The 24,801-nt window shown below is 32.6% G+C and overlaps 1 protein-coding gene and 4 non-coding genes across 5 annotated transcripts; 3 read left to right on the plus strand and 2 right to left on the minus strand.

Annotated features, from left to right (window-relative positions):
- Window positions 1-7,833: 7,833 nt before the first annotated feature.
- Window positions 7,834-7,994, minus strand: LOC141669628 (U1 spliceosomal RNA). The gene has a single exon (XR_012553896.1). It is a non-coding gene; the product is annotated as a U1 spliceosomal RNA (small nuclear RNA).
- A 2,630-nt stretch (window positions 7,995-10,624) lies between these two features.
- LOC141670016 (U12 minor spliceosomal RNA) lies at window positions 10,625-10,780 on the plus strand. Its single transcript, XR_012554267.1, has one exon. It is a non-coding gene; the product is annotated as a U12 minor spliceosomal RNA (small nuclear RNA).
- Window positions 10,781-12,047: 1,267 nt separating this feature from the next.
- LOC141669054 (U1 spliceosomal RNA) lies at window positions 12,048-12,208 on the plus strand. Its single transcript, XR_012553353.1, has one exon. It is a non-coding gene; the product is annotated as a U1 spliceosomal RNA (small nuclear RNA).
- A 4,980-nt stretch (window positions 12,209-17,188) lies between these two features.
- On the plus strand, window positions 17,189-17,405 carry LOC141669839 (small nucleolar RNA U3). Its single transcript, XR_012554092.1, has one exon. It is a non-coding gene; the product is annotated as a small nucleolar RNA U3 (small nucleolar RNA).
- Window positions 17,406-17,871: 466 nt separating this feature from the next.
- Window positions 17,872-22,135, minus strand: LOC141667158 (argininosuccinate synthase, chloroplastic-like). Its single transcript, XM_074473544.1, has 9 exons — window positions 21,962-22,135; window positions 21,688-21,775; window positions 20,947-21,070; window positions 20,439-20,487; window positions 20,050-20,232; window positions 19,756-19,830; window positions 19,449-19,634; window positions 18,762-18,850; window positions 17,872-18,625 (listed from the first exon to the last, which is right to left on the minus strand). The coding sequence occupies exons 1-9, from the start codon at window positions 22,061-22,063 to the stop codon at window positions 18,073-18,075; spliced, it is 1,449 nt and encodes a 482-aa protein (XP_074329645.1). The 5' UTR covers window positions 22,064-22,135; the 3' UTR covers window positions 17,872-18,072.
- Window positions 22,136-24,801: the final 2,666 nt, after the last annotated feature.

Consider the following 24,801-nt stretch of genomic DNA (forward strand, 5'->3'; position numbering starts at 1 on the left):
CGTACTTTCAAACACTTTGAAAAACACCTCTGATCTGACCGACTGCAAATGACCGAATTGCCCCTAATGACGCGCTTCCCTAGACTTTTTGCATCGAAGGCCGGACCCCGGTTAAACCGAGTCCAGATTCTATATTGGAACTCCTTAGAGCAAGTCAATGATAAATGCAAGATGGGCTATAATTGGACATCAAAAAATGTTTTTTAGTAATAAAATAAAAATTGCACTACAATACTAGTTTCAAATCTATATATATTATAAATTGATCGATAACTCTTTCCTAAAATTTGATATCCATATTTTGGTTCGGATATAATTTTTAATTTTAATTTAACCCAGTACACTATCCATTTTTAGGTTTGATATCCATATTAGATTTATAAAAGATTCATATACTTATTATGACCCATTTTAATTATAGAAACTTTATAATACAATTTTAAATATGATTTGTGTTATTTATGGTAAGTTTTATTTTTTTGAAAACCACTTATGGTAAGTTTTTAATACAAATTTGAAGTAAAGTTTAAATTTTAACAGATCTATTTATAGAAATAATATCATAAAATATATAACATAAAAATAACATATGTGACGAAAGTAGTTCTTAAATAAATTTATCATAATATGTAGATGTAATACACTTATTATATAGATAATTTAATCTTTCATAATCAAATTATTCAATTTAAATTATAAATTTATTTATTTATTTTATTAAATAATTTTTGAGATCCCCGTGTACAAAGCACGGGTTATAAACTAGTGTTTTTAAAAAGTTGATACTTGACTTCGATCTGGGTAACAAAAATGAGATAGCATATGTAAAAATAAATGTATTATATTTGATGATTGTGATAATTATAAATAAATGATATAAATATGAAATTTGTTATTTTTGATATATTCAAAAAAGTATAGTCATTCACATAAATGAGAAGTATATGTTGATGTAATTTCTTGCATTTTGGGCAGAATTAGTTATTTTTTTTTACAATCGAGTATATGTTATAACAAATTTCGGATGGTAAAGTATTTTAAAAATGAAAAGTATTTTAAATACAAATAGTTTTTCAATGTAAAGGTTTTATAATGAAATTCTTGGAGGCGTAATCGGTCTTATAAGAATGATCGAGTCAAGTGTATGAAGCCCGGAGATGAATCGGTGCAACGTAAAATTCAGAGATGGATCCGTATATAAAAATTTAGAGATGGACCGACATTTAAAAGGCTGACATAGTAACCTTTTTTTTAGGTACTGTATTTATGATATGTACGCGACTGATCACCCGTCGTATAGTTCAAACAGTTATACATTCCAATTAAATAAATTTTAATAAAAATGTGCATCCAATATATTGAATTCTTTGATACAAAAAGGGCAAGTGAAGATGGTTTTCAAATGAAAAAAAGTATTTAGCAAGAGATAAGATTTATTATGCTAAAACTGTTTTGATCAAAAAGTTTTGATAAAAAAAATATTTCAAGAAAGTTGAAATAAACCCAATGAACCTTTCACCTTAAACCTTTGTTACCTAACATTTTCTTTTAATTAACCTTTCAGGCCAAGTTATTAGAGATTATATAATTTATTAGTTACTTATTGTGCCTTTAACTCGTCTCACGTATTGTTTATCTAACTTGGCAGTTAAGCAAACGGACAAGCAGGCTTAGGTGTATCGCCCGTAAGAGTGTTTATAACGGTCCCCTCCATACAATTAAATTCTCTGTTACAGCTCAGGTAGAAAGCTTATGGTAAATGGATAGTTTCGGTCTTTTGGGTTTACACTTGAGTATCATATACTTTTAGATTATCTAATGGTTACAAGTTGAAATTGTAAATTATTATAAAAGGGTTGCATTTTTTTACATTCTTGATTTGTAATTGTAATTTGTTTCCTACCTTATTCTATGGTAAATTCTTAACATGGAATATAAATAAACTCCGAAACACTGTAAGATTTACCATCGATGATTTTAAATCTTTTATTTTTGATATAATTCATCGTGATTAAATTTCAGAAATTGAAATGAAAAGAATGTATAACAGACCTTTGTCGATAATTATTATGAAATTTTTATATGTTTGGTAATTACGGGAAAAATGGATTTAGTTGAGATTAAATGAAAAATTTAGTATAAATATGAGTTTTGGTATTTGGAATGGGATTACGTTTTATGTGACCGGTGCGTATTTCATTATGTGGTTGGTATAGTTTTAAATGAATTTAAATGATATATTACATGAATATTATGAATTATTTGGTATTTAGACATATTTATAAAATTATTGGGATATAATTAAATTATTAAAATTTTTTTGTTACCTCTAAAATATCACTAGAGACTTTATAAGAATGACAGTATAAATTATGTTATTCCTTGAAAGTCGTTATAATATTTGTAAACAATTTCATGTGATACCATTTTCTTAGAGTGTAAAACCTTAATAATAACCAACTTCCATTTAATATTAAATATTAAATATATATAAGCTATTTTATTAATTATTTCAACATATTTTAGGTATGTATATAAGTTGTTTTCAACAATTTTTAGGTTTGGTCACGCTAAAACAAGATCAGTTGTGACACCCTCAATCTCGGGGTTAGGAAATGAGGACCCACACACCTTTAAACTATGAATTAAATATGCATAAACCCTGATTAGCTACTAACAGGATCAAACATGATAAAGTATGAGATAAGATTACAACTACCAACCATAGAATATAATTTACAACCCAAAATAAAACCAAATTTACATAGTCGATCCCGACTTGGAACCGACAGATAACCCATTGTATCTTAACAACCTTTCGGCTAAGCGCTTGCTCACTCAAAACCTGCACTACCTGCTCTGGCAACCGGAAGCCCTCAACACAGTAGGGACCACCAGGTACGCTCTTACGAGCAGTGTGCCTAAACCTGACCATCTTCTTGCTTAACTGCCATGGTTAGATTAAAACAAAACATATGAGTTTAAAACTCGACAAGTAACTATAAAACAGTTCTACGATACAAAATCCACAATATACCATTTCTGAACTAAGGGCATTCTAGTTTATCATTTCTAGGTGGCAGATTTCTATCTTTTGGGCTATGAAAGGGTTATGAAGAAAAGCTTTGGGCTTCCAAGGAATAAGGCTTAAGATAGGGTGAAAGTCGACATTCATCACAAATCATTAACAGGATCACAAATGATCTTTCAAATGGAAAGAGAGAATCTTTTCATCATTGGGAATCAATTATACGATTGATAACAGAATCAAAATCAGGGTTCACAAGCTGTAAGCTAATAAATATCACAATAAACTCTTTTCAAAACATTATATACCATTTCATTATCAAAGAATCATTCACTGAATAAAATTTCAATAATCATGGAACCCTTGATTGGACTACTTTAACTTTCAATTCATATTAATACGGGTGATCAGCCCGTACCGACCTCCATCCGGTCTTTAAGGTACCAATGACATAATTTCAGCCTTAAACTGGACTAGCCCCGCTAGCCTCTTTATATGACTGGACTAGTCCCACTAGTCTCTTACGTCTCAATCCAATCCATTGGGAATTCGTTTGGAAAACCTTGTGTTAGAAAAAAAGAAAGGTTTACTGAATTCATTTTATCATTACCAAGAATATGAAATCATTCAGACTTTTTCAAGTCGAAACTCATTCTTAAGTTCAATTTCAAGAATTCAAAGGAAGTGAATAAACCAAAGGTAAGCAAAGTTCAATGCTAAGGATCTTGATCAAATGATAACAAGGTATACAAGTCAGGGAACCAGAACCGTTTCAAGAATCAATAGGGTATAAGGTAAACAAAGAAATAAAGTATCATTACACAAGGGGTTCGCAAAGGTTCTTATAGGGTTTACAAGAATTCATGGTATTGACAAGTAATCAGGATAAGAAAAGGGTACCAAAAGGTTCGAACAATAATCTTATCAATAACAAGTTCACAGGAACAATAATAGGGTATCTCAAGAATCAATAACGGGGGTACATTTCTATAAAAGTTCAATACTCTACATGGCATGAACAATATCATCTCTATAACAATTACACGAGTAAGTAGAGTTACTTGACTGAATTCGCTTTCCTGTTTCACAAAGGTTGAACTACTGTCACATAGTCCTCACGCTCCGAATCTATAATTAAAAACCAATCCTTAATTAGATTCCCACTCGACGTTCCTAGAATGCTTAACATTTCCCTTAATCGCAATACTCTGAGAGTATGTATATACTCAATCATAAATACAAGCACGTTTATACCAAACCCCGTATACTTTAACCATATAGACTTCAGATCACGTATTGCGATAGAAATACGACATATAACATTTAATCCTTGTATTTCAAACTCTCTACTCGAGTTACCATATCAATACATAATCTCATATCAAGACGACTCAAAAACCTTCTTTGTACATCACTTAATTCGAACCAAAACAAACAAATAATCCACATAATTCTTAGAAATCTCACATGCATTCACTTGGTAAGATATTTGATTCAAATCAATCACTTTTATAACCATAAACCATTCGGCTTTATCACATAACACAAACAAGAGGTCTAATAATTCTTTTAGACTCTAATCTTGTCAAATACAACTTCATATCTCAACATGCAATCCTTGTTTCATCCAAATCTAATTCCAATTCATCACTATAATTCATGGAAACACATAAGCAACACTTTAAACACATAATCCATCTTATTTTCTATAAATTCAACTTATTCCATTCGAATTTCTCAAGAAACATCACATGCAATACCACAAATTGACATGCAAATATAGGGATCATTTATAACCTTTAGTTCAAGCCAAAATTCATCCTTTAAAACCTTTTTCAAAGATAACCGAAGCAAGTTTAAATTCTCAAATCAAAACCCTTTTATAAACTTGAATCAAAATCAAAAATCCCTTTTTAAGAAGTAAAAATTCGAACTGAAACCATTTAATCAAGACAAAAGACTCATTGATTCTTAAACCTTAAACACATTAAGCAAACAACTACTTCTCTCCTTTTTATTTACACAAATTCGAACCAAACACATCAAATCACTTGCAATCATTTTAATGCTACCATTCATACAATCACACATCAAAAATCATTATTCCCACATAATTTTTAAGAAAAATTCGAACCTAACAAGGTTCAAGACCAAAAGAGACTTAGAACATTGACATGCAATGACTTTTAGTGACATGCATATATATTCTTATGACATGCATCCCATTTTAATCAACTAATCGCCAAAATAACTTACTAATAAACCTTATTTCCTATTTTCTAAATATAAACTTTATTTACCATCAAAACTCAAGAATCCATCAAATATAAAATATGCAAGTTATACTTCAACAAGAATACATCATTTCACCAAGAATATCATACTCCTAAAATTCCACCGGCTCTCCTTGGATCACGGCCGGCGGTGGTTGAACTCAAGAGTGCCCAACACGGGTCTCTTCTTTGAGTTTTGCACCTTAAAACCACAAATCACACTTGTTTACATTCCTTTATGATCACATACCAAGAAATTACATTTTCTTGAATATGACCAAAGAAATTAAGCTAAGAAAAGTTGCTTAGAAACTTACATGCAAAGTGTAAATGAATAGAGGACTGAAAATAAAGATTGTTGATGGGTAGATCTTTGAATTTAAGCTATGTTTTAAGGTTGCATGTAAGAGAGAGAAGAGAGATGGAGAGAGAGTCGAGAGAGGGAGAGAATTCGGGAGTGAGGGAGGAAAAAAAGAGAGAGAGAATAGAATTGACGGAAGAAGGGGAGAAAAAGAGAAGGGTGGGTGGCTTATATAATGGTATGACAAGGGTAGAATGGTAATTATGCCATAATTAATTTCACTTATCATTTCTTTTATTCTCATTCCCAAAAATGAATTTGAATATTATATAGCTCTCTCAGAAAAGATGAAAATGGGAGAAATATCAATTTTAAAATATAGGATTCGAAATTAGCTTTTCGACCATATTTTCGGAATAATTTTTTAGCGAACGATTGATTAAATACGGATTTTACAAGATTATGCTGCAAATAACATTTTAACTCCATAAAATCATTTTAAAATGCAACGATCGCGAAATAAATCCGTCTATCACTTTTAGAAAGTCTCTAGGACTATTTTGAAGATAACACAACTAGTCTCATACTTTGACCTTACTCAAATAATTTTTTAAAAATGCATAAAGGTCCAATAATCCTTGTTTTAAATCAAATAATTCCCTTAAATCTGTTTTAAAAATTAACAGATCACGTAATCATGCATACAGACAAGCAAGCACATATTTCACACATCACAGCTCATATTTGATCATAAAATTTCCCTTTTATTATTATTCCACTTTTCGCGTATCGGGTCACGTTCTGCCTGACGGCCCGACGCTCATCGTTTCAATTACGCTTCACAATTATCTTTACCAACACGTCACTAGAACGTAATACTTACTTAAATATTCTATTTCACATAAACACACATATTTCACATTTAAACTCTTTAATCCCTTTTTATGACGGATACCGTTCTACTTGACGGCCCGACAACACAGCTTAACCCCTAAGCTGACTCTTTAAATTAGAACGCATCTATCTACGCTCCCAGATACTAATATACAATAAAGACAATTAATCACCACTTAATCACATAATTTATAATCATACCACTGAAATCATTCTTTATTCACTTAATTACGTCGCGAAATTCCCAGTCGTTACATAAGTTCTACAGGCCATACTTTTGCATTCTAAGTATATAAGAGGCGGGGTCTAATAGATGATAAATGACCTATAGGTCAGAGTGTGATTGACGGCCCTTGATTGGCGCGTAGAGGATCATTCTTAGTCAAGTGGCTAGGTTGATCTTGCGATTGTCTGACAAAATGCAATTCTTCTTTTAGTCCACTTTGCACAACTATCTTTGAGCATCTCCAATGGGAGAAAACCTTTAGCTAAATAATCTAGGTGGCATCTAGGTGTCGTGTATGTGGCACTTTTGGAGAATATGTAAAAATTTTAACACTCCAACCTTCGATGCCCTTAGCAAAAAATATAGATAACCATTTTTTGTTGGTTATATTTGGCCAACCAAAAAACTCCTTGGGTATATTTTACATAATCAAAATCATAGATAATACCATTGGACTGCATATGAAAACTCTTAGCTAAATTTTTTAAAAATAATGATAGCCAACCATTATAGCTAACCATTTCAATTTTTGCCATTGGAGATGCTCTTATCAAAAGACAGGGGACAAATTGCAAAGCACAGAAGAAGTAGCACCCTGCCCAAATTGCTAACAACCTTCAGGTTGCTTATGAACATTTTCTGAAATTTGCGTTTTATATGACATTATATATCTGAAATTGATCTTGAAAATATTAACAATAATTCATCCGGTGACCTACTCGTTCGATGAACTTTACAACATTAACTCTAGTTTTGATATACACATATCGAAACTCAGTTTCTGATCATCAGGTTCCTTATTTCCGCTCTAAGATAATCAACCAAGTACAATTTTTATACCCTCGTAGAACACTAGAATACTAACACAATCCTCTATTTTCAATTTCACAATTCTTATGCGCTTAAGTAATTTAGTATTTCTAATTATGTTTAAACATAAATAACATCAAATAATTTTAGAAACTATGCTTATTAGGCATCTTCGACAATACTGATGAATTTGGTTAGTAAACATATGAAAAAACTAGGTTTAGAATAATATAAATGGGAGTTTTGAAAGTAAGTGTTTATATAAAAAGCCAAAAATAAGACCAACCTTGAAACTAAATTGGTGGGGGCTGCGCGAACACAAGCCACCCTTATCACAAATTATGATTTAGACTCCACCACTTGGGTAGATCTTAGATAAAAACCCCTCCAAGGTGCAATGGAGGTCACTAATCTAGGCCATGAGTCTTATGGATCACCCATTGACCCCATCCAGGTAAGTATGTTATAAGCTCGAAAGTATGTCTATATTTATAATCAGACTATAGTATTTTTTTTGCTTTAAATTATCGATGTGGGAGACTTGTGATCACAATTTCTAACAAAAAAGCTGATAATGGTAATTTTTTTAAATAAATCAAGTGCTTCTCCCCAACTAGATATGAGGTATGCCTCAGCAAGTCCAATGAAATGTATACCTCAGCAAGTCCAATGAAATGTATACCTCAGCAAGTCCAATGCAATGTTATCCTTAGCAAGTCCAATGCAATGTTATCCTTAATATTATTGTTATATTACAACACCAAATAAAAAACTAACTCAACTTCAAAAGGTGGCATACTTAGGTACAAATATGCATCATTAATTTTATATTTGAAACCAAGTATGTACATATGCATTATTGTCGGTCATCTTTTACTATATATGAAGAAAAAAGAGTTAAACAATTATTAAATTGTACATAACAAAGCATCAAAACTATATTGAATTAGGTAAAAGTTTAAAGATTTATGTAAATTTGAAACTAATTATAAAACTAGCACTAAAGTGAAACTAATATGTCGATACAGTTAAGTAAGATATTGATAATTCTATTAGACAAACATACGAGAATACAAAGTATACAAATTTATTTGAAAATTATTTTCTATGACTTGTATGTTAATTAATTATACTAGGTTACGGCCCGTGCGATGCACGGGTCTTGATTAATATTTATATATTTTTATTTTTATTTTTTATAATTTTATTAAAATTCTATATAAATAATTAAATACTAAATAATGATTATTTCATTGTGCATAATTTCAAGTTAGGTTCACATAATATAAATAGTATATGATTGATGCATAAATAATAATGTAAATATTCGTTGTTGGTAAGATTTGAACCTGATAACTTATATGTATCTTTATAAATAATAATATAAATGTTTGTTGTTGACGGAATTCGAACATAAGAACTTGTGGAGTGTATTTTTTTAGTATTTGAATCTAACGGCTCTGATTATTTGATGAAGAATATCTGACGGTCGTGATAGAAATGAGGGTTAACTAAATTACAAATTATATCCCATTCCGGTAATTATAGTATAATATAGATTTATATGTAAGGATATGGCTTACTTATTTTTATTAATGTCTTAACAATTATAATTACTAACAATATAAATTGTTAAATGTTAAATCGTGACTTTAAATTACCCCTTCTTTTACCAACATATGTTGAATTTAAAAGTTTTTTCCCGATTTAATTATCCAATTTAACTTTCAATATCGTTTTCCACTTTAATTTTTAATATAAATATATTCAATGTAAATAAATATTTTCAAAATCAACTATATTTATATTTCTCTTATATGTATTTTCAAGAGCAAACTTATTCCACATATAATAATCAACTAGCATGATAGCCCGTGCAAAGTACGAGCCACATTTGATTTAATGCATTTACATTTCATGATAAACGATTCGTTTTTTCACAATAATCTTCACATATCGATTAATTTAAATTTTAGTAGTTGGTAGTATTTACTTTCGACTCCAAACACATAAGAATTTCTAAAACATCAAATGGTTTTTACTGTAATATTATATTTAAATTTATAAATGTCGTCCAAATGACATTAATCATATTTTCTATTTAGAGACAACAATGTCGATGATGTCGTTGCAAATGAATTCGTTTAGTTAGGATATCAATATCTTATAATCTGGAATAAGAATATTGAACTAGTTAAAACCTACACTTTTAACTACTTTAAATCTTAGTCACGACATTTATAATGAGTTCGATTTCAATGCAAATATTTTTTTTAACTTAATATGGTTGAAAGAGTATATAAGTAATTTACTAAATAGGTTCAAGATATCCCCACCCAATCTGATTTTATTTTAATCGTAAAATCTGGAAATTTTGTATTTGTGTTAAAATTTTAATGATTTGTATAAAAAAATTGTTATTAGGATATAAATCAGCGGCTAAAAAATGTTGTTCACATAAATAATTTTTTGTATAAATGGATTTTAATCATTCCACATATTCTTATTATTTGTAAAATATACATATTTTTATTATATAAAAAGAAAGTTTTTAATAGTTATAACTCCCATCTATTACAATGATTATAGATTATAGATGTGAATATAATTTCATTTGTTCATAGGTTAGTCAGGTATAATTTATTAAATAGGTTTAAAAGCTCATGTTAAATGTTAAAGACTGTGTTGGTGTAATGGTTGTATACTTCAACATAATCTTTCTTGTTTCATGAAGTCATTGGTTCGATTCCAACGCAAAAGTAATTTACTAAATAGGTGGAAAACTCACCTAAAATAATAGAATAGAAGACTAATCAATCAATTAATATAATTAATTTATCAACATTCCTTTTTCTTAACAAGAGTGTGCTAGCTGTTCTAAAAGTGAACATTCATTTCAAAAACTTTAATCTAACAAAGCATACATTCAAAACTATTTATGGTAGCATCATTTTCAATTTTATTTCTAAAATTTTTCAACAAAGGGGAGAAGAAGGGAGTTCCAACAAGTGTATTTTGTCCCACATCGCTCACAAGTTCAAGGAATGAGAACATAGAGAGTATTTAAAAAAGAGAAATGGCTAGTAAAAAGGGTGCCTTAAACTAATGAGTAAGGAAAACAAAGCGAACGGTGAGAACCGGTCGCAGCGTATCTCAATTTAAGAACGCACGAATTTATGGAGGGTTTATAGGCTGGCCAATGTGTTGACGCTGCTTACTTTTGCAGAACTCACTTGTGCGGGCCTCCCAATAGCCCCACTAAATATCAAATTAAATTTTGTTACAAATTAGTACTTTCTAGTTTGTATATATTGAACTTTTGGGAGATGTGTTCTCGCATGTATTTTAAGTAGAATCTCGATAAATATATATTTGATAAACGAATTATCTCATTAAATGAATAATTTTTTCCGAAGACAATGTATTTTTAACCTCGATAAATGAATAAAATTTTCGTGTCTCAAGTGGTTAACTTGTAATTTGGTGAATAATTTTATTTTTTTTTGCTTGAATATAAATTTTGATGTATGAATCTTAATTAGCAAAAAAGAAAATTTAAAAATGCTTTTTGGAGGTATATTTTATATTTATTTGTTGAACATTGAAAAAAATTTGTATAATGAGACATGGAGTAGTGTACATTGAAATTAGAACCATACTATTGTAAGTTCAAATTATTGAAATATTTTTTTGATTAGAGTGGTTGTACAAAAAATCTTGGTGCAAAATGAACTTACAATAAGATTGTAAGCATAATTTTAGGCTAATTTAATTGGTGTGAATGCTAGGTTCACTTGTTCATGGGAATAATAGAAAATTCGAAAAGACAAAAATATAACGTTTAATATGAGCGGCAATCTTTATCACGTATTTTTTTCACATATTTTAAAATCTTTAATCATGTATTTTTAATTTTTTAATTTTTAAGGTGATATTATATAATAATTTATAATTTACAAAAAATGATTTAAAACAAAATTTTAATCTTAATTTAATTTGATTTGATTTTTAGTGACGCAAAATGTTGGTGAAATAAAATCATTTGATGTGGTATTTATGTGACGACTATAGTATTTAAATTTTAGATTAGATCGGTTAATTAAAGGAGCGTTAAAATATGTGTCAAATCCCGTCCACTAACATGACAGAGGGAGTAATTAAATAAATATGTACTGATTTTTATTTTATTTTGTTAAGAAGCGTGTATTGACATTTGAAAGAAAGAAATGTAAAATGAAATGAGAAAGTAGTGTTGCCTGCACTTTCAAGTTCTAGCACATAAGAAGTTTAAAATGATCATTTGCTTTTTTTACCTAAACAGGCAAGTCCCCTTCAAGTCAATGCCATGGAAAATGGAAATGGGCGTTAAACACCATTTAAGGGGAAATGGTTGGTGCCCAAACCTTAATAGCTTTCGTGTTCTTAGTCGTGATCACAACATTCCCACATCGATAACATACTGAAGCAAACACTAACACCTGATTATAAATATGGACATACTTCCGACCTTGCAACATACTTACCTGGATGGGGTCAATGGGTGATCACAAAGGCTCATGGCCTAGATTGGTGACCTCCATTGCACTTAGGAGGGGTGCTCGTCTAAGATCTACCCAAGTGGTGGAGTCTACATCATAATTTGTGTTAGGGGTGGCTTGCGTTCGCGCAGCCCCCGCCAATATAGTTTTGATGTTTTGTTGTGTTAACTGTCAACCCAGTTTTGATGTTCACTTATTTTCTTCAAATTGTTCTTCACACTCTTCCCTTCCTCTCACTTGCTTCATATATTCACCTGGAAGTCTAAAGAACATATAACTGTATTCAAACAAGGTTCCATCAGACAAGGTCATTGGATGGATTATTGTTTATGTATTAATAAACAATGCTATATCAAACTTAAAAAAGGGAAAAGGTCATAAGCAACCTGAAGGTAGTTAGCAATGTGGCAGGGGCGCTGCTCCTGCTATCACAGTTTGTCCCCGTTGTCTCCATCTAAACACGGGTAAAGCCACACAACTCTGAACTTCAACATTTTCTTAGCAGTCTTCCTCTAGGAGGGACGGATGAAACATGTTTTAAATCAGACCAAAGTAACGTCAATTAAGGAGGTGAGCAAAACCAGGTCTGCACATTCAAGTAGCAATGAAAATTTCTAAGCAGTTCATGTAGAGAGTAGAAAAGATTCTTTATCTAAACATTTCACCCTTTAAAGAGAGGAGTTCATACAGTTCAATATTCTGCACTCTGCAGCCTAAACTTTTTACCCTTAAAAAGAGAGAAAAGAACGTAATATGCCAACATCTCGCAATTCATGCGGACAGACTTAAATATCCTATGCATTTGGAACTCATCCATTAACATTGAGTATGAACTAACTTTGCATCACATGTTTAGGATATCTTAGCCCTTTTGTGAAATTAGTGAAGATCAAGTGTACCTCATTTTTCGTTCTATCGCTTCTAAAATTACTGTATTAATAATTTACGACAGCAGTGAACTACTTATTAACGAATGTATTCTAAGTTATTTCAAAGGCAGGAAACTCAACTCATAGCATATTGGGCAAGACAAAGAAGACCCACATCGTTTCAAGAAAAGAATAAATGGTTCATTATATTAAAGGAGATTCAGTAACTACAACATCTGGGCCTTGTAGCGGGGGTCTGTAACTCAAGTGAGGGATTTAAGATGGTTGGAGATTGGCATGGTTCAGAAGTTTGGACTTTGCTGAGTAATTCACAGGCATGCCCGTTCCAAGTATGGAGTTGTGCCATGGGTCTTGGGCGAAGGCCTGGAGCTCATGGTCACTAAAGCGGGAAGGCACTGCGCTAGGCAGGCTCCACTGAGCAGCGACCACTTCCCCCTCCTGTCGGTGGAAGATAACATGCTTGTACTTGTCAAAGTCCATTAGCGCCTGATGAGCCACTCAAACCAACAACCATCTTTTTTACATACGGCCCTTGATTAGTATTACCAACGAACTCAACTTAAGCTCACAGATGATTTGGTCTAAAAGGTTGGAGCTTATAACTATTAAGGCAAGGGACATAATTGCATAATAACATATTACCATTACATACTTCATCATCATAACCTCTGATTTGAAGGGACGTACGAAACAACCCCGAATGTCTGAACCAGCCAAATGTTGATTCCCGTCTCAACTCCAAAAGTTAAATGGCTGATGGAGCATTTCCTTATGAGAAGTGATGCCTACATATTAAGAATGAAATTTGAGCAAGAGGTCAATTAATGTATAGAATCAGCTTTTAATTTTGTTCGAATAAAACATAAACAAAACATATAAAAGAAAATATAAAAAAATGGAACGGAATTACATCAAATGATTTCCACCTTGAATTTTGGACTAAAAAGGTCCACAAAAGAAAGTAGATTTGCAATTGAACCGAGTGCATTTATTTTCTTACACGGAGATGTTAATTTTTTTGTCCTCTGTAACTTTAAAAAACAGAATGCAGATAGTACTTGTACTGATTTATTTTTCCATACCTGCTTTTAGATGTTATACAAGTTAACTTCTCGTAGGTAAATTTTTGGAATGCACAATATTTATCCATCCTTCCTTTCTATTTACTTGCCTCAAGCATAACTCTAGAAACGATGAAGACCGGAAGAATATATTGTTGACAATTGCAGTGACAGCCACTTGGTCAAAAACTTTGAGTAGAAAGATGAATTCCTTGATATTAGTAGAAATCCCCGTGTCATTCAAAACAGAACATGAGATCAAAAGAATATGTTAATGCAGTCATACCAGCAAATAATGGGACCAAATTGTTGGAAGATGCAAATGTTCATAGTGATTAGCAGAACTTAGAATTTAGTCACCAGTTCTTCTCCTGTTCTAATAATCAATAAATTTAAAAAAAACATGTATATGACCATGTTCTTATGTACCAGAAAGCAGATATCTTATAATCTAATCACCGTTTAGATAGTGAAACAGCAAATGAAACATAGAACTATACACATACAGTATAGTCCTACGGCCTACAAATATTAGCATTAAAAAGGAAACAAAATCTAAAAAACTTAAATACTATGTTAATATTATGTATAAGAAAAACAGATTGGAGAAAAGAGTTACACAACGGAAAAAGACACCGGGAATTGCATTGATCGACTAGACCGCCACTTGCTCCTCTTTCATCTTCTCCTTTCGTTTTTGTTTGAGTTTTGAGAATCCCAAAAAACCCTAGTCAGTAATATTTAGAAATAATAAACTCATACAAAACAAACACTGGTTTATGTGTGAGAGTGGGGACTCTTCTAACAAACATTGTTGGAAGATGCAAATTTTCATAGTGATTAGCAGAAAATGGAATTAAGCTCACGAGTTCTTCTCCTGTTTTGGTAAAAAGCATGTTAAGGTTTGCTAAAGAGTTTCCTGATCGAGTAGTTATAAACTAGCATTTTACGATCAAAATTCACATTCCAAGTTCTTTAAACAAAATGAGGGTATGGAGATATGGATGAAAAGCGTATTGATGGGTTAAGCCAAAACGCGGGTATAACTCTGTCATCTAGGTTTAGTCCGTATGGTCAGCCTCGATCTGCTCGTATAGAGATTGCTTCAGGTGTTTATTGTGTTAAATATGTTCAATCGAATCCTCTGTATAATCAGGAGGATAGTTTGGTGGGTGTAGATGTGGTGGGCGCCGACTCTGTAGTTGAAGGTGTGAGTAAGGAAGGTGTGGTGGTCCCGGTCGTTGTTGGGATGAAGGATGTGGTAGGGGAGATTTGCAAATGCTGGGTTCTGGGTCGCAGTTGGGTGAGGGTCAGTTCATTGTACAGAAGGTTGATGTCCTGATGGGTTTGGTTGGAGATATGGAGAAGGATGTTGGGAGTATGCAGAATTCTATCGAGTCTGACTTGCCTGGTATTGTGGATTCTTATATTTATAAGGGTGGTGTGATCGGTAATAGAGTGGATAATAGGTCTGAAGGTGTGAAGAAGCCATGGATGATGGTGGAGATTCGGTGCAAGTAAGTTTGAAGGTTGAATATCCGTGGCGTCCCTCCTGGTGCACAAAGTGCGTAAAGTTTGGTCATTTGGTACACGGCTGTCTGATTTTGGCAGGGATCAAAGAACAGGAGAACACCAGAGGTAAGAGTGGAGTTTCTGGGGAGAATTTAGCTCATAGTCAGGGTGATGGATTTACTGTGGTACAGCATCCTGGATAAGAAAAAATGGTTGAGTTTCGTGGTTCTGGCCAACAGGGGAAAAAGAAAGGTGTTCAGATGAAGCAGAATTTCCATTATGTTAATCGGGGTATTGTTATTAGAAATAAAATAGATAATAGCTTGGTTAATCCTGTGAAAATGGCGAGGAATTCAGAGAAGATTGCAGCTCCTGTAGTAGTTCATAATAGGTTTGATATTTTCGAGGATGAGTATATCGATCAGGAGATTCCTTCGGGATAAGTCTGTCTTAGCTCCGGTTACTGTTTTGGCAGGGAGTCTTGGGGGTTCAGATAAGTAACTGTCTAAGTTTTTTATATAGGTAAACTATGAATTTTAAGGATGAGATGAGGCGGCAATGTGGCTTAAAGCTCAAACTAAACAAACCATCGCTAGTTTCAGGCCTTCTTCCTCAGTTCTGTACTTACATAAAAGACCGGAGAATCTTGATCAAAAAGTACAAAAGATCAAAATTAGAAACAACAATAGAAGACAATAGCTAAAGGGGATCATAAGACATTAGATAAGAAATCCAGATAGAGTCCACACATTGATGAAGGAAAGTACTATCAGAACACAATACAACTCTATGGTCAACCTATCACACTCTCCTACCAATGTGCCCACATGTTCGCAGTACATGTTCGAGTTTCGGATTTCAGGCATGAATATTTAATTTTTTAAAAATTTGTGTTTCGCGTATCATCGGATTCCGGTATTCATTTTCAAATATTTTTCGGATTCAGGCCGGACAATGAAATTCAGTTTGTTACGGTTCCGAAAATCATAATCAACATAAAAAAAATAATATTAAAGGGTTAGTTTTTGACAAAACTTAAATATAATAACCAAAAACCAAAATCAAGAAAGTAGTTCCGTATTTGGGAAAAACAATATATTTAACGAATCGATCAATAAGTCGTATAAATATATACTATTATATAACTTGTACGATGCACAAATACATTTTTAACATGATTTATTATTATATTATTATTATTATTATTATTATTATTATTATTATTATCTCGATTTAAATATATATTTTCAATAGTTGGAAAATTAATTGAAAAAAATAATAAGTGATAATAATATATAGTTAATTGTATTTTTAGTTAAATAGATGAGGGTGAAAAACCAAAATACTCATAATTTGTAAATCAATCAACATGTACGTTTTTATAATTAACACATAACAAATTATTACCATAGTTGCACATTAACAAATTATTCTAACTTGAGTTTTGGATAATCACTTGGTTATATTGCATGCTAAGTTTTGCCCCAGACCTTAACTTTTCAGAAGTTAAAATTACACTCATAGAGTGTTACTAGAAAGTAACAACTGGATCTCGCAAAAAAAAAAAAAGAAAGTAGAAACTGGTGAATATCCCACATTGAAAGAACTTGAAACAAATACTATGTATATTAACAAGGTGTGCAACACTTTTGCTCACGACCTTACTTGAACAGGATCTGTTCTATAGTAATCGTACCTCTGTATCCTTGATTTCTAAGGAGACAGGTGACCAAGTCTGGTGGATGAATCAAGACTGCAGGACCAGAGCGTGATTAACAGCCCTGCTTGGTCAGTGCACCATTCAGAGCCGTAGAGGATCGTTCTCAGCTGGGTTTCCCAGCCGGGGGTGGTCTTGCAGTTGTCTGACAGACCCTTAAACTCTTTTTTGCTGCCCTCTTCATTTGGAGTGGTCTGCTAAAACATGGTGGCTTTTGTACATTGACAGACATTAACCCTTTTTTTCGTGCATCAAAGACCTTAACCTCTTTTCCCCACTGTTTTTCTTTGGATTCTTAAAATATTTGCTACTTATGAGTTGAGACCTGTACATGTTTAATCAAGGGGAACAAGGATGGTTGGGGCAAGCACATTATCAGATTATCATTTTCACTGTCATGTTAAATTCTGGTCTGCTGTTTTTAACGGTTACTTAATAACTTGTTGCTTTGTTGTGAGAGGCTAGGTTCCACAAGGCAAAAATACTGAAAGAAGTTTTGTATTGCAAGGCGAAAAAAAAATAAGATTGGAACATTTCTCTATTTGTGTGTGTCATCCTGCGCAGGGAGGGATGATGCTAACATATCCAAGATATCCGCGAAATTTAAACGATTATGCATAGTATCATAAACTTAAAAAGCAGTTGTATATTAATAATGCACAATTATTTAGCTTAAGTTGCCGGATAATTAAAGAGTGCATAAAAATATCCAATCCTAAAAAATACATTGGGTAAAGGAGAAAACTGGGGAAACAGAAAACTGATGATCACCTCTCTACAAATTTGACCAAGGAACTACACTCACATCAAGATTTACGGAAATCAGAGACCCTTCTCAAGCATGGCACGGACCTTCATTGGCAGGCCGTAAAGTTTTATGAAACCAGCAGCATCAGCCTGATTATAGATATTCCCACTCTCGAATGATGAAATGTCTTCCCTATAAAGACTGTATGGACTTGTCCGACCTGTTACACTTACGGATCCTTTGTACAGCTTAAGTGTCACTGATCCAGTAGTTGTTGCTGTAATCTCCTCCATGAACTTATCAAGAGAGTCACGGAGAGGGTCGAACCATCTTCCAGCATACACTAGCTCAGCATATTTGAGTGCAGCCATGTCTTTAAATTGCATAGATTCCCGATCAAGTGTTAGAGACTCAAGTTCTCGAACAGCAGCAGAGAGAATGGTTCCACCTGGAGTTTCATAAACTCCACGACTCTTCATTCCAACAAGCCGATTTTCAACCATGTCAATACGACCAATTCCATGTTTTCCTCCTATATCATTCAACTTGGAGAGCAAAGATGCAGGGGAAAGCTCTTTTCCGTTGAGTGAAACAGGGAGTCCCGAAACAATACCAATCTCTATATATCTGTGATTTGGAAGCAGGTGAAGCAACTTCGGTTAAGTGTCGTACAAAAAAAAAAAAATGGCCACTAATTAGAAAAACTATAGGCCTACGGGGAAGTTATTTAGGTATATCTTGGGAGCCTATTTAAGAAACTTACTCAGGTTGATTGGGTGCATCTTCCGGGTCAACACTCATCATGTACATGTCCTTCTTAGGCTCATTTGCTGGATCTTCCAATATGTCTCCCTTTAACATCACATTCCAACAGAAGTTCATGAGCAGTTTGGTTTTAGAATTATCATTATTAAATTAATATTTTGTTCCAAAAAAGTTTCTTTAAGGAGAAACAGTTACAGAACATTTAAAGGAAGTTTTCGAACATGATAAAAAATATAATTCTATACGACATTTGTGCTATGCATATAAACAAAATAACTATATGCTAAATAACGACAGGCCTTGAACAGATTGACAAATACAATGTATCTTTAAATTCCCTTGTCACCAAGATAAGGAATGGCTACTCTAACAATAAAAGTTGACCGGATTTCTATCTCCCCCAGCACGGTTCATGTATGGGAACATTCTAACATGACACATCGTGTACACATTGGCTACTTTCAAGAACTGCTCTTTATTGGTGACCGCTTAACAAATATATATTGCTCAATTATCAGTCATTTGAAGCAGAATTGGTTCACTTTTTTCACTACAGTTACTCATTAAAGGTTTCATCACCCAAAGCCGGATGAGGCAAAATACAACTGCCAGAATAGGACCCATTTTCATGTAGTACTTTTACTTGGTCGAAATAGCATTGTGACTTGGGCACTAGTATCATTACCTCATGACTGAGATGCCACAGGTTCCTGTCTCTGCTATAAATGGATTTCTTTGTCACTGGGACAGGCACATTATGTTTCTTAGCATACTCTATAGCATCTTCTCTGCCTTGTATGTCCCATTCCCTCCAAGGAGCCACAACACTGAGTTCGGGATTTAGAGCAAAGAAAGTGAGCTCAAACCGCACCTACACAAGACAAATACAGAATAGTTTATTGGGAACCGTGGATGGACTGCATTACACCATTTATGCTCAATACAACATTAACAAATATGGTCAAAACAGCAAACACAATTTCAAAGCATGCCTGATCATTTCCCTTTCCTGTGCATCCATGAGAAACGGCATCAGCCCCAACCTCTCGGGCGACATCGACCATAGCCTGCCAGCATAGAATAAGCACAGATGAGTACGTTACTAAATTACAGTAGTAAAATGGAAGGGGGGAAAACATAAAATGGGGGGCGCTAATGTTTAAACACAGTAAAAAAGAAAATAAGAGAGAGAGAGAGAGAGAGAGAGGGAGAGAGAGGGAGATGTGTAATACATGCTCAGAATGCAATACTTTGTAATTAGAGGCTAATTACTATAAGTACTTGACCTTGGCAATAACTGGCCGAGCCATCGAAGTACCTAACAAGTACTTCCTTTCGTAGACTGCACCAGCACGCAAGCAGGGAAACACATAATCTCTCACAAATTCTTCTTGCAAATCCTTTACCACTAACTGACAAGCCCCGCTTGCCTTGGCCTTTGCTTCCAAACCTTCCAGTTCCTTGATTCCCTACCAAAATAGTCAAGGAAACATGGGATTTCAAAAAATTAGAGGTTCCATGGGATAAAGTAGACATAGAAGTACAAAAATGATCTCGTACTTTAAGGATTTTCATTTATCCCTCCTTTTGGATTTTAACAAGACTTGAAATTATAAAATTACAAACTTCCAAAGATTCAAAAAATTAAAACACTTAATTAGAAATTGTATCTTACTTGTCCAACATCTGCAGTGAAGCAAACAACCTCGCAACCATAATTCTCCCTGCAATTTTAAAAAACACTGTTAGATAACAGTACAATGTTGAAGGATAGCACACAAATGCACTTCAGAATCTAGAACCAGATGTAAAAAATATAGATATTGAAATATTTACTATATAACCTAGAAACCAAGTTGCTACTTGTTAGGATATATTCTAAATGATATTGATACATGATACTAATTCTAAGTTAATACCCAGTTCAGAAAATCATGCTATACTGCCATGTAGGCAGTAGCTTCCCCATCTTCGGTAACAACCCTACATCCCCGGCTCCTTCACAGGCAAGCTAAAGATATTTGCAAGACATATGTACTTCTGCTACCCATTCTCCTTTCTTTTATATAATAAGCAACACTACGCCTATAATCTACGTACATTACATTTATATCAAGTTAAAGAAAGCCAAGGAAAGTATGTTAAAAATCACATATAATTAATGATAAAGGCAGAATATGTACCTTAGCCAAGGCACAATAACTGAAGTATCAAGGCCGCCACTATATGCAAGAACCACTTTTTTCAATTTTCCACGCAGTGGTTTTGTCTCTGTCTCTTTATCACTAGTCAAAACAGCTTGAATGCCTGAATATACCAAGAAACAGCAATATGAACAACACAATAGTCAGACATTAAAACACAAAGAATAGTATAGGACGAGGAAGCATGTCTCAGAAACAAATACATACATAACAGAATCCCCTAGGCTAATACTTGATAACAAATATAGTGTGTCCCTTGCAAGTTAATGTACACGGAAACTCTAAAAATCTAACAGCACTTGCAATAACATAAGCCTAACTATGTGTGACCCTTGACAAGAGGATCAAACAGTGCTAATGTATATGGTGAACAAGATAGCTTTGTTCATAAGCTGTAGCTCTTTACTGCCCTTATACTCATTTTTCCTGATTCACTGTTATTGCTAATGCATCAATGAATGTGATTAAAATCATGAAAAATTTAATACAGGTCTGCCAATTTTCTCTTGATCCATGTCATAGAACTTCACCTCAAATGTTTACTTTAGACGGAACACTTGTGAGCTTAAAGAGGGACAAAGTGAACTACAATTGCCTATTTTATTAGCATTAAAACTATCATCATTCATCATCCAGTAGACTTAAAACAACCAGCATATAAAAAACCAAAAAAAAAAAAATGTTACACGAAAAAATGCTGAATAGATATCGAAAGGGTACTTTTACGGTTGCAGGAGAGAGTATGAGTCTTGGTAGTGCTCCCGGCAATATTAACATTCCCCCGAAATTCACTTGCTTTTCCACCCAACTGCCACATTAAAATCAAAGTCAAACCCCTAAATTTACATTACATTCTACATTTTCACATTCACAACATATTTAATTAAGTATACACGAGAGAGAGAGAGAAGGAGAGAGAGAGAGAGAGAGAGAGAGAGAGAGAGAGAGAGAGAGGGAAGGAGAGAGAGAGAGGGAAGGAGAGAGAGAGAGAGACCTCTTGGAACAAAGATAGCTTCTTGTCACCAAGATTGTCTAATCCTCTGTGTATGTGTAGCTTGAGTGATGAACAAGATGACAAGGCTTGTAATTGAGCCATTCCTCTGCTACTACTTCAGTGCTGGCACCTCGGTGTCTGATTTAATGATTGTGTGAGAATTAAGACAAAGATAGCTAGGGTTTAAACAAGGCTTTGTTACCCATCTTATTAAAGCCCAGTAGAGATTTGTTACCAAGGCCCACAGTAAAATTCCATAAAATTAAATGAATTTTGAAATTAATTTAAATAAATCCTAAGCCCCGAACCCTATTAACCCAAAATATAAATTTTAAATTAAATAATTTTAAAATTTAAGGGTGTAGTCTAATTTAATAATTTTTAATATTGTAGGTTTCACCCATTCTCTTTAGGTTTTAGAAACCATTAATATTTTTTTAATATTTTAAAAATTAATAATTTTTTATTTGAGGTTAAAATATATTTTTTTAAAAACTTTACATGTGTAAAACGGTAGATAAAGCAGTATTTTGCGGCCAAAACTCTACTTATTCTAGCACAACAAAAAATAAAAAGCATAACATTACACAATATACCAAAACGCTACATCATCATGTAATATTTTGAAATGATATTTTGAAGCATTTTTGTCGGAAGTGACATTGTACCTGCATACTACAATTAACTTCATGGTCCTATTTAGTCCGGTGTATATAAGGGATACAAATATTTAATCTTAATTATTATATGAAGCACTTGAATCAAAATCAGGTTTGACTGACTGTTTTCCCATAACCTCATGCTTCATTTTTCTATTGTATGCACACTCTAACAGAATCCTCTCTAAATTTCATGTATTTAGAGAAACAACATCGGTAGCACAGGTTACATATGGAGTTTGGTAGATTTCTAAATGTGTACGAGGAAGATTAATATGTAGATGAACTGTTTAATTTTTTTTCTTCATGAATAATTTTTCCCCCTTGAGTTTTTTGTAATTGTATGGAAGGTCTGCTGATTGTTTTTGTACACATCCATGTTTCAATAATATATTGTTGTTTTAATTTTTTTTTGAAATATTTAATCACTCTTTTATCCACAAAATACATTGTTTATTAACCATTGGTGGGAAAGTCATGTGGAATATATAATCAAGGGTATTTTGTTTGTTACATATTAATTAGTTAGCTCCACATATGACTTCAAATGTTTCACATAATATAATTGAGAGAAAGTTGAATATTATAAAATCAATTATAATTTTTGGAATTTTGTTAAATAGTTGAAATCTATTATTAATATTATTATGAATGGATAAATAAAATAGTTTGGAACAAAGATAGTTTCTTGTCACAACGATTGGACAATATAGTAAACAAAAAAAACCAAATATTCAAACCTAAAAATAATCTCAATTAAATTGATAATAAATATTTATTATTATAATAAAATGAATAAATGAAGTTAATTCTGTGTAGCTTGAGTGATGAAGAAAATAACAAGGCTTTTAAAGTTGTAATTGAGCCATTTCCTTTGTGCCACTACTTCAGTGTTGTCATCTAATTTTTTCACAGTGTCTGATTTAATGATTGTGTATGAGAATTAAAACAAAGATAACTAGATTTATAGAGAGCTTTGTTACCCATGTTACCCTAGCCCAGTAGAGATTTGTTACCCAAGCCCACAGTTAATTCGATAACATTAAATGTATTTTAAAACAAATTTAGACAAATCCGATTCAAATTCGACCCATATGCCGGCGCATAGTGTTGAAAATTAATCTTCAAAGTTGTATGCTAAAAAAAAATTTTATTCCTCTTTCATATCGATAATTAACTTCATGGCCCTCTTTTACACCTTAAATCCACATTTGTCTAGCCAGCTCATAACAAAATGTCAGATTTATTTTTCTTTTGTTTATGCAAAAAAAAGTCCAAAATTTTGGAAAACAGAGTTAGGTTTTTATTAGAAATATTAAATGATATAGTATTCATAAAATGATATATGATTGATGGTTCTACTAGTAAATTTCATACTTTTTGTTTTTGAAAAATTTGGTAAATAGACTCCACATGTTCAAATTATTCCACAGTTCATTCGAGAAATGTTATATCCAAATAGAATATCAACCAATCAATCAACCAACCGCATCCAATATATAATAGTGTATGGGCGAGAGTTCTTATCCTCTTACCTAAAATGAAGGGACTGTTTTCTCAAAAGATCCCGAATTCTGTGTCCACGGATGATATACGTGTTTTAGGTATAAAATGATATAAAATATTCCCTCCATTCCTAGATAGTATATGTTGGGGGTTTGACAAGGTTAAGAAAAAAATGTTATTTACGGGAGAAAAGTAAGAAAAATGGGTGAAATAGTAGCACTAATTAATATTTAAAATATAAAGTGGGTGTAGTAGAAAAAAATAGTGAATGAAGGTAAGTATAATTAACTTTTATTTTATAAAAAAATACTATTTTTGAAATGTATATAATTGAGTGGAACGTCCCAAAAAGGAAACTGTATAAAAATGAATGTGTAACTACACAGGGAGTAATAAACCCATAAACAGTTTTTTTGTGGTGTAGCCATGGACACATGCTAAACACAAAATTCTACAAGTATAACTTGTTTTGATTGGTTTATATTTTTTATAATGGTGGACTCCAGCATTCATAACAACCACACCAATTAAAATACACCAAAATTATAAATTTTAGTGTTTAGTATATGCTCACGGGAACAAACCCATAAATAAAAACACTTTAAAAGTAAAAGTACTACACCTTGACCCATATTTACCCATATTTTTTACTCTGGGACTTAGATAATTACCATC

This window comes from Apium graveolens, chromosome 6 (assembly GCF_009905375.1).
Source record: "Apium graveolens cultivar Ventura chromosome 6, ASM990537v1, whole genome shotgun sequence".
NCBI lineage: Eukaryota > Viridiplantae > Streptophyta > Magnoliopsida > Apiales > Apiaceae > Apium > Apium graveolens.